This window comes from Hyla sarda, chromosome 1 (assembly GCF_029499605.1).
Source record: "Hyla sarda isolate aHylSar1 chromosome 1, aHylSar1.hap1, whole genome shotgun sequence".
Taxonomy (NCBI): domain Eukaryota; kingdom Metazoa; phylum Chordata; class Amphibia; order Anura; family Hylidae; genus Hyla; species Hyla sarda.
Window position 1 is genome coordinate 526,569,470 of NC_079189.1, and position 12,925 is coordinate 526,582,394.

The 12,925-nt window shown below is 41.1% G+C and overlaps 1 protein-coding gene across 2 annotated transcripts in view; it reads left to right on the forward strand.

Annotated features, from left to right (window-relative positions):
- Positions 1-12,925, forward strand: part of CCDC125 (coiled-coil domain containing 125) — a 37,372-nt gene that overhangs the window by 1,844 nt on the left and 22,603 nt on the right. For both annotated transcript variants that reach the window (XM_056539277.1, XM_056539269.1), the window contains exons 2-7: positions 1,592-1,927; positions 4,116-4,174; positions 5,645-5,731; positions 7,999-8,076; positions 10,108-10,193; positions 11,087-11,169. In XM_056539277.1, coding sequence (XP_056395252.1) covers positions 1,612-1,927; positions 4,116-4,174; positions 5,645-5,731; positions 7,999-8,076; positions 10,108-10,193; positions 11,087-11,169 — 709 coding nt within the window. In that variant the 5' untranslated portion in view covers positions 1,592-1,611. The remainder of the gene's footprint in view (positions 1-1,591; positions 1,928-4,115; positions 4,175-5,644; positions 5,732-7,998; positions 8,077-10,107; positions 10,194-11,086; positions 11,170-12,925) is intronic.

Sequence of the window (12,925 nt, forward strand, 5' to 3'; positions counted from 1 at the left end):
AGGGACATGTAAATGCTCCCTGGTGGTCCAAATATAAAAAAAAGGGGTGGCTCAACCTATATACATATATATATATATATATATATATATATATATATATATATATATATATATACACACACACACACGGGTGCTACTCTCAGGTATATCACACCAAGAAGAGTTATCACTGTACACAGCGCGCACCTATAGATCTAAAATTCATATATTATTTCTTTATTTATTGCACTCACGTGATTACAAAATATATAAACACTAGGGCATTAAAAACAATTAAAATAGCTCATACAGAGCAAAGCACAACATGGGAGAGGGGCCATGAACCCCCTCTCTCCACAGACCCCGTCCTCTAATGAATGATATGTTATTGCCGTTCCTCCCAAATACTGACAAATAATGGCATATATGTAAACTCATCAGTAAATAACAAGATACTAATAATTAACCTAATACACTGAGCAAAGGCTTTAAATGGTATAGCAAACCACAAACAGAGGAACAGCAAGATGTAATGGTGCATGGGACGGGAACCTCTGCATTGTTGTCCGTGGCTCTTCAGTTGATTGAGTCTGGCTAAGTAGGCTCAACCAAATGAGCACAGATCAATGTGGTTCTATGGAACTCCATTGATTTGTAGGAGGAGTCTAATGATTCTTCCTAAAAGTATCCTAAGGGGACTAATGAAGTGTAAAAAAAAAAAAGTTAAAAGTAAAAAAAATAAAAAACCATTAACCCCTTCCATATTAAAAGTTTAAATCACCCTCCTTTTCTTATATAAAAAAATTATAAAAATAAACATATTTGGTTATGTTTGTGATCCTGCACTGTGAACGGCATAAACACAAAAAAAATACTAAATGCTAAAATTGCTGATTTTGGTCTACAATGAAAAATTTTGGTACTTCGCTCACCATTTGGCCAAATAGTTTGGACCATCCCACCACGATAAGGTGACCTCATTGGGACGGACCCTACACTATGAATGTGCCTCTGTGCAGTCAGTTACCAGGCATGTAAGGTCTGAGACATCCAGCACCTTATAAGATGGGGGGGAGTGGCTACCTCCATTTTGGTTCCTGCACCCCACCCATCTTATAAGGTGCTGGATGTCTCAGACCTTACAAGCCTCGTAACTGACTGCACAGCGGCGCATTCATAGTATAGGGTCCGTCCCAATGAGGTCACCTTATCGCGGTGGGATGGTCCAAAATATTTGACCAAATAATGAGTGAAGCACCTCAGTTTTTCATTGTAGCAATATAGCATTTCATGTTTTATCTGTATCTTTGTGCTAGCAGTGTGCTGCTGTATTCTCCTGCTTGTGTGTATTTAGCCTAGCAGCGTGCACCTGTACGCCAGGTCCATGTAATAGTGTGGTATCAGTATGTGCTGGCCAACTAATCCATTTTTTTGTTATATATCTCAAAGTATTTGTATGTTTTAGCACCACTTCTGAAGACTTGGTTCACATAATTTTTTATATGTCAAATAAAAATATAGTACAGTTTAGGTATGTCCAGATACGGACAATCTCTGCAGCCCGAGAGTAAATTGGCACAGTTAGATCATATTTTACCATTATGTTGTTTAGATCTTCAGGACAATCACTACATGTTAGAGATGACTGACCACTCTGTGGGTGAACCTGACTGCTTGTCAGAAGAGGAAGAAGACTTCATGGCTGGAGGAGACTTGGGTGAGGGCTTCGGGAGGAAACCTGGTGGACTCTATGAGGGTCCGGATGAGACTATGAAGAAAGCCTTCAGAGTAAGGAAAGGATCCAGGTCTCTTCAGTATCACCTTCTCAAGAAGGGAGAAGATGATAGTAACACAAGACATCATTCTGGGAAAAATTGCCTGTCCGAGGAAAGAGAGACCGTGAGGCCTGCTAAGGAGGGTTACACCCGGTGCAGACAAAACAGCATAGGTAAGATGGACAGACTTGGATATAGCCTATGACAGATTATGGTGGATCCCCTTCTCTTTTCTGTGGTATAAGGACGTCATTTCTGCCAGAGATCTTGTGGCGCTGCTAGGACCACACAGGCTGCATTGCTGTCCTCATAGACGGCAATGCATTTCTTTTGGCGGATCTGCTCATAAATGCATTGCCATGTATGAGGACAGCAATGCAGTCTGTGTGATCCTAGTGCCGCCCGCAGGATCTCTGACCGAAATTAAGTCTGGAGATCCCGGCCTAAGAGTCTGACAACTGATCAGGTTAGAACCCTTACCATCCAGCACGCTAACTTGTCTTAAGCTGGGTTTACACTACAAAATTTCTGACTGGAATTGCGCTCTGGAATTTAAGTCGGAACGTCCTCTGCTAAAGAATTTGTTTTGGCAGAATTTCTGTCAGAAAATTCTGATCGAACAATTCCACTAGAACATTAACCCTGCTCAATGTTTTGATGGAATCCACGGTGCAGACATTGCTGTCTATTGGGACGGCAATGTCCGTGTGGTCCTAGCGCCGCTTGTGCACTCAGGATCTCCGGCCAGAAATTTTCCGCCCGTGGATTCTGTAGTAAGCACCCGGCCTTACTCTTCTTGTTCAGAACTAAAGGCAGAGAAGATACCATCATCTTTCTACGATTTTGGAGTGAATTTATCATTGGTTTTTGGTGGCAAAAAGTTGTTAGGCTCATGAAAAGAAACAACTGATGTTTTTGCAGCGGTTGGAGATTTTGTCTACTTCTACACTACTTTACTATTTATTTTGCACCTCTTTGATAAATGTGGGGGAAGTACACATGACATACGCCCAGGCAAATGGGGGGAGTCAATTTACATTGAATTTACACATTGGGGAAGATTTATCAAACTGTGTGAGAGAAAAACTCAAGAGATTTTTCCACAACAACCAATCACAGCTCAGCTTTCACTTTACCTCAGCTCTTTAGCTGTGATTGGTTGCTGTATAAAATCTCTCCAGTTTTTCTCTCACACAGTTTGATAAATGTGGACCATTGTTGCAAATTCTTGCAGCAAGAAACACATTGGGGGAGATTTATCAAAGGATTTAGACTGTTTTTTCCCGTCTAAATTTGTCGCACAGAAAGTCACAGTCTAAATATGTGCGACTTTTCTGAGACTTTTGCTTTAGAGGATTTTTAGAACATGATGCATGCAAGTCTATTTTAGATGGAAAAATGCATTGGTGCTGAATTTATCAAAAGCAACTTTCCACCGACAAGTCGCATCGGCTGAAAGTACGCCGAAATGTCAGACCATACTGGAGCAGGTTTGAATACAGTCTAAAGCATAGATCCCCAAGTCCGTGCACAGAATTTATCAAGAGCCATGCGCCTTTTGATAAGTTAAGCGTACAATAGACTGGCCTAACACTCTGTAGTTTGGTCTATATTGATGCGGGACATAGACAACTTTGATAAATCTCCCCCATTGTGTTTTATTATTATTATTATTATTTTTAATTTACATGATCTAAACACAAAGCTACAACAAATCTAATAATTAGGTGTAGATATGCTGCTGCTTGTCCTATCCTCACCCTCTTGCCCATCTCTAATCATTGTAATTACATGTATCAATATAGGAATGCAATCTATGGGAATTTTTTTTGCAGTTGGACATTTGGTGAAATATTCATACATTGGCCCTCATTTACTTAGAAAATCGGGTTGTAAGTCTATGTTGCTCTCGTACCCGACTGCTTTTTTCCCTTGGTATTTATTATTATGTCGCATCCTGTTTGTCGCACGTGGATTTTGTTGGTTTTGGTTTCCAACTCCTCTGAGTTGTCAGGAAAAAATCCACAACAATTCAACCTATTCGGGTTGGAAACCTTTATAAATACGTGGGAAAGCTCAGAAATGTCGGGTTACGCCCCTTTTTCGGGTTTGGGAGAATCCACATCGGGTCCGTCGGGAAAAAATGACGCATTGTGTCGCAGACTGGCGCACGATGTCTGCAGACTGGCGCACGATGTCTGCGACATGGCGCAGACAAAGATGCGACAGAAAAACCCGATTCGGGTTTAGAATAGTAAATGAGGGCCATTAACTTTCAAAGTAATTTCATTGATGTCCAAGCTCTACTCTGTGTGGACAGCAGTCCAGTAGTTTATCCTTTTGCTCTTTCTATTCTTGCAGATGCCAGCTCTGAAATCTCGAATGAAGATCTGAGGCAACGTCTCCAGGACTTATCTGAGGTCGGAGTACTTTCTAGTATAGCCCCAGCTATGTGTTATGTACAATATGTCTGTACCTCCTGCAGTGTGCTTTTTGTAGTAAAGTCCTCTTAAAACCTTTCATACCCTTGTGCTACATTTCTGTGTTTTTTTTTTTTTTTTTCACACTTTAAATGTGTAAGTCTGGTGTCGGATTGTACTTAACCAGTTTTGCAAGTTCCTCAACATAAATGCATTAGTGACAGTGAGAACGAGGATGCAGAAGTTCTTCTTGTTTCTAGTGGTAGACTCCCACAGATTTGAGCTATTAGAGTTAAACCCAAATGTAATGATCAGAAGATATGATATAGTTCAGCAGAGGCTGTACATTTGGACAGCCACCAATTTTCGAAATAAATGAGTCCTGACAGGCTCAGAGTGCTAAACATATCAGGGGTTTCAACAGCTGGAAATCTTTGGCACAATATTCTAAGTACAGTGATCCCTCAACTTCCAATGGCCTCAACATACAATAGTTTCAACATACAATGGTCTTTTCTGGACCATTGTAAGTTGAAACCAGACTCAACATACAATGCTACGGACAGTCCAGATCTGTGAAACGTGTCAATAGCCGGAAGAACTGATCAATCAGAATGGACATTTTACTGGTAAAACCCCTGTATTACTGAAGCGTATGCACTGCCTGATGTCTGGTAGCGCCTCCTACAGTACAGGCAGATACTACATGTTCTGTACACTTTACCTGTACCAGGGTTATCTCCTTTGGACACCAGGTGAGGGCGACTCCATGTTACTTTTTTAGGACATTGCCTGTACTGTACAGGACCCTGAAGAAGATCCTGTCCTCTACATAGACCAGTGTTTCCCAAGCATGGTGCCCCCAGCTGTTGCAAAACTACAACTCCCATCATGCCCGGACAGCCTTTGGCTGTCCGGGCATGCTGGGAGTTGTAGTTTTGCAACAGCTGGGGGCACCCTGCTTGGGTAACACTGACATAGACAGTGATTACAGCTCCCAGCAGCTCTTTATTACTTTTATATGTAAGGATTTGCTTTATCTCTATTAGTTATCTATTTATTTTTCTTTAATTCTCACTTTTTCCTAGTTTTGGATGACATTTTGGGTCTTCAGAACCAATTACCAGGTTTCCATAGAGTTATGGTCTCAACACACAATGGTTTCAACATACAATGGTCTTCCTGGAACCAATTAATATTGTAACTTGAGGGACCACTGTATACGTTCACATGGTATAAAGGGTGAATGTTTGCTATGATTTTTTATCTTATTGTTGTCAAAGCTTATTTATTTACGGTCGTTTTTCATACTGTTTTGCTGCGCAGTGTACATTTTTCTTTTTGGTGGGTTATTGTCCTAGCGTTAGGTCTGGGTCTGAAAACTCAGATCCCGACCAAGCAAAACTTCTTATGTGTCTGAATTTTTGAAAAGTGACAGATACACTTTAATCACAACTACTCTAATTTCAGGAAGTGGAAATTCTAAGAGTGGAGCTTGAAGCTTCTCAAAGACAACTTGACGGAAAGGATGAAGCACTGAGGATTTTACAAAACATGGTACATTAAGGGGCGGGATTTGCTTGAGCGGCATGAAGGTCGCAGTGTCACATTGCATCTCACTGTTCTCAATGTAGCCACGTTGTGACTTTAGACATACCACCCAACACTCGCCCCAAATCCAAATTTGATGATTTTTTTACTGTAAGTCTTTGCCAGCATTGACCCCAATGCATATCATGTGCAGCGCAGACCTGCTTTCAATTTTTCTGTGATTTGGCTTTTTTTTTTTTCTAATAAATCTAAAATAGCTGTAATAAAGTTGATTAACACCAAGTTGCAGACAAATTGCATTAATATTTCAGTCATGTAGTCTGGATGCGTGTTGTTGTGTGACCAAAGTCACGCTGTAGCTCTGGCCTGTCTGAACTGACCAATCCCTGTTTATACTCTTTTAGACCATATGGAGCTGATAGAGGGTCAGGTTTTACCCCCTTGATATTCAAAAATGTACTGTTGATTGAAAAGGCTGTTTTTAAAGTTTACAAAAAAGAAGGTTGCAGCAGCGCTCTTGGTAAAAAAAAAAAAAAAAAAAAAAATGGAGGATCTTAGCGCACTTTTTGATCAAAACGTGTCCCCCATCCACCACACGGAGATGGCTCCATTTCGGATGGGACCCTAACAATCATTTCACTCACCTCTGCTGGGCATATGGCCTCTGACTGGGTGACATGCTGGATCCAATATCAATTTATAAAACCTCCTGTGAACAGGGAGGGGTGCACGGCTACAGAGGGTGCCACTCCCCCTAAATTGCGCAACAAAAAGAAAAATAGCCAGCACAACTACCTAATACACGGGTGCACACTGCTGTGGCAAATAGGAAGTATACAAAAAAGAAGGTTACAGCAGTTGGACAAAGAGTGCTGCTGCAACCTTCTTTTTTGTATGCTCAGTATTTGCCACAGCAGCGTGCACCCGTGTATTAGGTAGTTGTGCTGGCATAGGATCTGGTCCACAGAGGCCAACAACATAGTTAGGTTTTATTGACAAGCTGTGAAGGCAACATTTTAGATAAGGTTTCTATGTACTTGTCCATAGCAACTTTGACTTTTGGATGGAAAGTAGAAATTTTGTCTCCAATACCCCATCTTTTTTTCCAAAATGAATGCTATGAGACTCTATACATACAAACCTACAATGCTCCCATAAGTGGCATTTTGGGTCAGTGGCAGTTTTTCAGAGTGTGCCCTAGTTATGTTTTGTTTGTTTTTTCACCTAGTTTATGGCATTTTTCTCCCATAGACCTCTATTGGTTAAGGGCTAAAAACATGTAAATGTGTGCATTTTTTTTCTTTTTTTCCCCTCACATTCTTTAAAGGGGTTATCCAGGCAAAAACTTTTTTATATATCAACTGGCTCCAGAAAGTTAAACAGATTTGTAAATTACTTCTATTAAAAAATCGTAATCCTTTTCAGTACTTATGAGATTCTGAAGTTAAGTTGTTCTTTTCTGTCCAAGTCCTCTCTGATGACACCTGTCTCGGGAAACGCCCAGTTTAGAAGCAAATCCCCATAGCAAACCTCTTCTAAACTGGGCCTTTCCCGAGACAGGTGTCATCAGAGAGCACTTAGACAGAAAAGAACAACCTTAACTTCAGAAGCTCATAAGTACTGAAAGGATTAAAAAAATTTAATAGAAGTAATTTACAAATCTGTTTAACTTTCTGGAGCCAGTTGTTATATATATATATATATTAAAAAAAAAGTTTTTGCCTGGAATACCTCTTTAATAAAAATCCTAAGACCACCTGACTTGTAAATAACATACTATACAAATACAATTTACATTTTTTTAAATTATTTTTTTTTGGGTGGGGGAGGGACACAAAAACTATATTATGGAGAAAAAAAGTTCAGTGAAAGGGGCATTTGTTTGTTTTTTTAGAGCAAAAAAAAAAAAACTGCCTCTATTTACCTTTCTCGCTGTTCTCCCAAAGCTAGTCCCGTGGCACAGCTCTTACTGTGTTGGGGGTCAGCGTGTGCACTGCCTGCCCTGCCAATTCATGGGCGCAGTGGTGTCCCACAACCAGCCACTGATTGGCTGAGCAGACAGTGCCCACACTGATACCAATCAAAGCTGAGCACATGAAAAAAGGATACAAAACACTGAGTATCCCTTTAAGTGACTTTACTGTATTATTTATCAAGCATTGTTGTTACCAGAATACAGATAATGATAGTAAGATGATGGGATACAATGGGATATGAAAGCATTGTGTGGTTTGTAATGCTGACACACAGATCTGTTGTATTGTCTACCATAGGCTGTGTTTGATAAAGCCACAAGTCACACTAAGGTCATGCTTCAGAAAGCAGAAGATCAGCGCAGAGCCATGGAAAAGGTCAGTGACAAACACACACATGCTACGTTATTGTCTGCCTCTTAGAAGAGCAGTGCAGATGATTTTGATCCCTTTTCCTGTAAACCTAAAGGTCTGCCTCTATACTGCCATCTGTAGTAGCATGAACCCGCTTTTGTAATGTTGTTTAAAGGGGTATTCCAATATCAGAAAATAGTTTTTAAATAAGACTCACCCCAAGACATTTAACTTAATAATATCGTGTTATCACAAATTGTACTAGCTTCAGCATATTTTTGTTTGATTCACCCCTGAAAGGAAGTTGTGTAGTCCTTTAATTTTCAGTGTAGTGTCAGCAGTTCTTTGGCTTCTCCATCCTGAGATGATACATCATCCTTTGCTGTCTTAAGAGGCTTGGCTGGATCTTGTCTCTGAGCATAATCCCCACCCTCTGAGTGATGGATTCGCTTCTACCTATATATATCTTTATTAGGAAGAAAATAAGCTGTCTCGTGACAAACAATGCCACAGGCAGAGGAACAGACAGGGAATGAATGTATCAGGTGCTGAAGAGTGCAGAACAATCTTGCACACAGTGATTATCTGACATAGGAAGAGAGCCACAGACACACAAGATTTTTAGAGGAATTTTTTTCCTGATGTTGGAGTACCCCTTAAAGTGTTATTTAGACATCCTATTTTATCTGTTTGAAGAGCTAAGTGACAATCAGCTATCACTTGTACAACTTTAGGTTTTCAGCTTTCTTGGGCTCCTGAATGGCAAATTTGCCTGGTGATGCAGCGCAACATCCCTGGCTTAGGTCTGCCTATCAGCCGGAAAAAGTGTCATTGCCGAGGCACCCACCTAATGCCCAGAGAGCATTGTGCATAGTCCCATTTATTAGGATAGGACATGTGAACAATACTTGCTGTGCTCAGGCAGTATCTTTGACAACCAGACCACCCAGCATGCAACTGTATGTCCCCATGCCTGATAACAGAGGGGACTAGGACAGTATGTTGAGCATGCCCTTTGAAGCACTTATATTTATTAATTTAAGGTAAAATATTATTTAAATGGTACTATCAATAATACTGCCAGAAAATAAAAAGTGACAGTGAGAGATTTTGCGGTCCAGTTGCTAAGGCAACCATATGATGTTGCCCAAGCATCCAGGCCTTGTACTATTAATTAAAAAATTTTGGCAGAAGACACAATGGGCCGAATAATTGGAGGTAACCGTAACAGGGGTTACCACTTGGAATCTGCACCTCTATTAACCAGAGTGTAAATCCTCTGCAAAGACCGATAGAAGATGCAGCTGGTCAAACATGAATAGCCAATTCATTCCAGTAGACTCCATTGAATACCTATGCTTGGATAATCGCCAGTTTTTGCCCATCCATAACAGCTGAACGCAGGTTCCCAGTAGTGGGACCTCCCAGGATCCATTGTTTTTAGGATCAGGAAAGTTATGTTATAAGGAGTTTTTAGAGCGAGACAACCCTGTTTTATAAAAGATTTTGCCAATACAGCCTTATGAGATCAGCTACCCCCTATGCATATGCCACCCCAAGTCCTGATCCAATGCTTAATGAAATTCACTTCCTAGAACACTAAATAATGGACTGTAGCTGTATACACAGATTTATTTTGCATTCTTAGCTTGTTGGTAGCACATTTATGGTTTACTTTGGCATAGAAGTCAAGTGGTTAATTGTTTAAAGACGTCACTGTAAGAGGTTGCGGAGGTAGCCTTGCATTGACTGCTCCAGGTGTTCTCCGTTCAGCTCCTGGGACAGGGCGACCACATTCACTTTTTTGACCTTCCAGGATTGTTCTCATGAGAGTCTCTTTTTTTACTTAACCACAAGACATGTCTCACATACCATAAACATGGCAGGACCGTCACCAATACATCATTTATCAAAGTTCACACTTTGCTGTATAGTCAATGAATAAAGAAAGCAAACAATAAATCTGTAGAATGCTGTGTGAAATATTAGAGTATAATAGACATTACTGAAGTATGACGTTTCAATATTTAATCTTTCCCATGTCTTTACATTCAGGAGATAAATGTTCTGCAGTGGGAAATTGAGTTTGATCAGGTGAGGCTTAAGAACATGGAGGAGTCCTGGAAGGAGAAGTATGAACGGTACGTCTGTAATGTGTCCACCATGTGAGATTAGAGAAGAAGTGATAAAACCAGCTTACACCCTGCATCCGTAAGGTTACATTATGAGAAGTGATTGGTGGGTTTGTTAGAATGAAGGGGTAAGACCCCCTAAATAAGCTTTAATAGGGTGTCTGGCTATGAGAACAATGTGCAATATACACTGGTCAGCCATAACACTAAAACCTAATATAGTGTAGCCCCCCCCCCCATTGTGCTGACAGAACAGCTCTGACGTGTGGAGACATGGACTCTGAAGATGTCCTGTGAAATCTGGCATCAAGACATTTGAATTAGATCCTTTAGGTCCTGTAAGTTAAAAGGTTGTGGCCTCCAATGATCTTGTTTTTCTAGGGAATTTGGATGCCAAGTGAAACCCTTGAACTCTTGGTCAAAAGAAAGACTCTGAAAATATTTGCAGTTTGATATAATGTAGATAATACCATTATATTTGTAATATACATTGATTAATTTTTATTTATATTTTTGGGTGGAAAATGCTGTCCCTGTAGCTATTGCCTGTAAGTCTCTCTAAGGAGTCAAAATATAGGATGTGACACAGAGCCCCGCTTGTTGTCAGTGCACAGAGCCCCGCTTGTCCACCCACACTTTCTGTATTTGGTCTCCTCACAGAGACACACAGGCAATAGCTGTAGAGACACAAATATTCCTATTTTTATTTATTTTTACAAATATACATATAATGGTATTATCTACATTGTATTAAAAGTTTTTGTAAATGACAGGTACACTTTCAGTTTTTCGTGACTTGAAAGAGTCACCTTCTATACAGTATATGTGTTGAGATATACAGTATATGTGTGTGTATATAATTTATATGGAAATTGACTTGACAAGTCATTTTTTTTTCTTAGCGTGCAGTGTGAAAATTCAGCCCTGAAGGAAAGTCTAGAGCAGCAGACAAATGAAGTGAAGATTCTGAAGTCTGAAAATACAAGTAAGAATTAAATGTGATACTGTAAATGAGAGTAGCCATACTGTAAGCTCGGACAGCATTAACCTATGAAATTATTGGTAGCAGTTGGCTTATGTTATTCTTGGCAGTCTCATGTATGACTTTAAAGAGAGCCTGTCATTACTTTCATGCTGCCTGAGTCATCAAGGTTATCCCCCTCAAGGGGCTTCTGCCTGCTCCACCAGCCTTGATTGATACATCTCCCTATACCCAAGTGGGAGTCATAAAAATCCATGCTAGTGGAGTTGGGGGGAGGGGGGGGTGGAGCTGCTGGGTACCACCCTGATGACTGATGGTTCAGGTAGCATAAGTGATAACCGGTTCCTTCCACTATGTATTCAGGTTCTTTCAAATTGGCACCTAACAAAAAGCTGGACAGATTTGCCCAGATTAACCACTTAAGGACCCAGGGCGTACCTGTGTGTGAAATCATTCAGCAGGCACCCCATGCAAACCCCTGGGGGGGTCCTGAGTCCCCCATGTCGTCGATCGCCGCAAATCGCTGGTTAATTCAGACCGGCGATCTGCGGCGATTCCGGGTCATACAGGTCTCCGCTGACCTGGAGAATAAGGGTGATCGAGGGTGTTTAAGACACCCCTGATTCCCCTGAAGGGATAGGAGTGAGGTGGCAGGGGTGCCACCCCTCCTATCCCTTCTAATGGTCGGTCAGAAGCAACCGACCAATAGCTGATCGGGGGCAGGGGGGTTGTTAAAGTTCAGTTCCCTGCTCTGCCCACCCACTGTAGTCCGGGTAGAGCGGGTGACCGGCGCCAGAGATGACTTACCGGCGGCATTGGGCGGCGAGGACGTGCGGCCATCCTACGGAAGCCGGTGAGTTGTTGCCTAGCAACGTCTGGAGGGCTACAGTTTGGAGACCACTATACAGTAGTCTCTAAACTGTAGCACTCCAGATGTTGCAAAACTACAACTCCCAGAATCCCCATACAGCTGTTTGGGCATGCTGGGATTTGTAGTTTTGCAAGATTTATAGAGGGGTACAGTTTTTAGATCACTGTGCAGTGGTCTCTAAACTGTGGCCTTCTAGATCTTGCAAAACTACAACTCCCAGCATGCCCAGACAGCTCTCTCTCCCCCAAAAATTTTTCATTTACACATCCAACTTTAACGAAAAGTCTTCAAACACCTGTGAGGTGTTAAGGCTCACTGTTCCCCTTGTTACATGCCTTGAGGGGTGTAGTTTCCAAAATAGTATGCCATGGTTTTTTTTTCTTTTTTTTTTGCTGTTCTGGCACCATAGGGGCTTTCTAAATGGGACATGCCCCCAAAGACCATTTCAGCGAAATTCTCTCTCCAAAAGCCATATGTGACTCCTTCTCTTCTGAGCATTGTAGTGCACCAGCAGAGCAAATGACGTCCACATATGGGGTATTTCCATACTCAGATGAAATGGGGTTAAACATTTTGGGGGGCATTTTCTCCTAATACCTCTTGTAAAAATGGTAAATTTGGGGGGAAAAAAAGCATTTTAGTGAAAAAGAAAAAAAAATGTATTTACACATCTGAATTTACCAAAAAGTCGTCAAACAACTGTGTTTAGGCTCACTGGACCCCCTGTTATTTTCCTTGAGAGGTGTAGTTTCCAAAATAGTATGCCATGTGGAGGTTTTTTTTTTTCTGTTCTGGCACCATAGGGGCTTCCTAAATGTGACATTTCCCCCCCCCCCCCCCCAAAAACCATTTCAGCTAAATTCACTCTCCAAAATCCCATCGTCAATC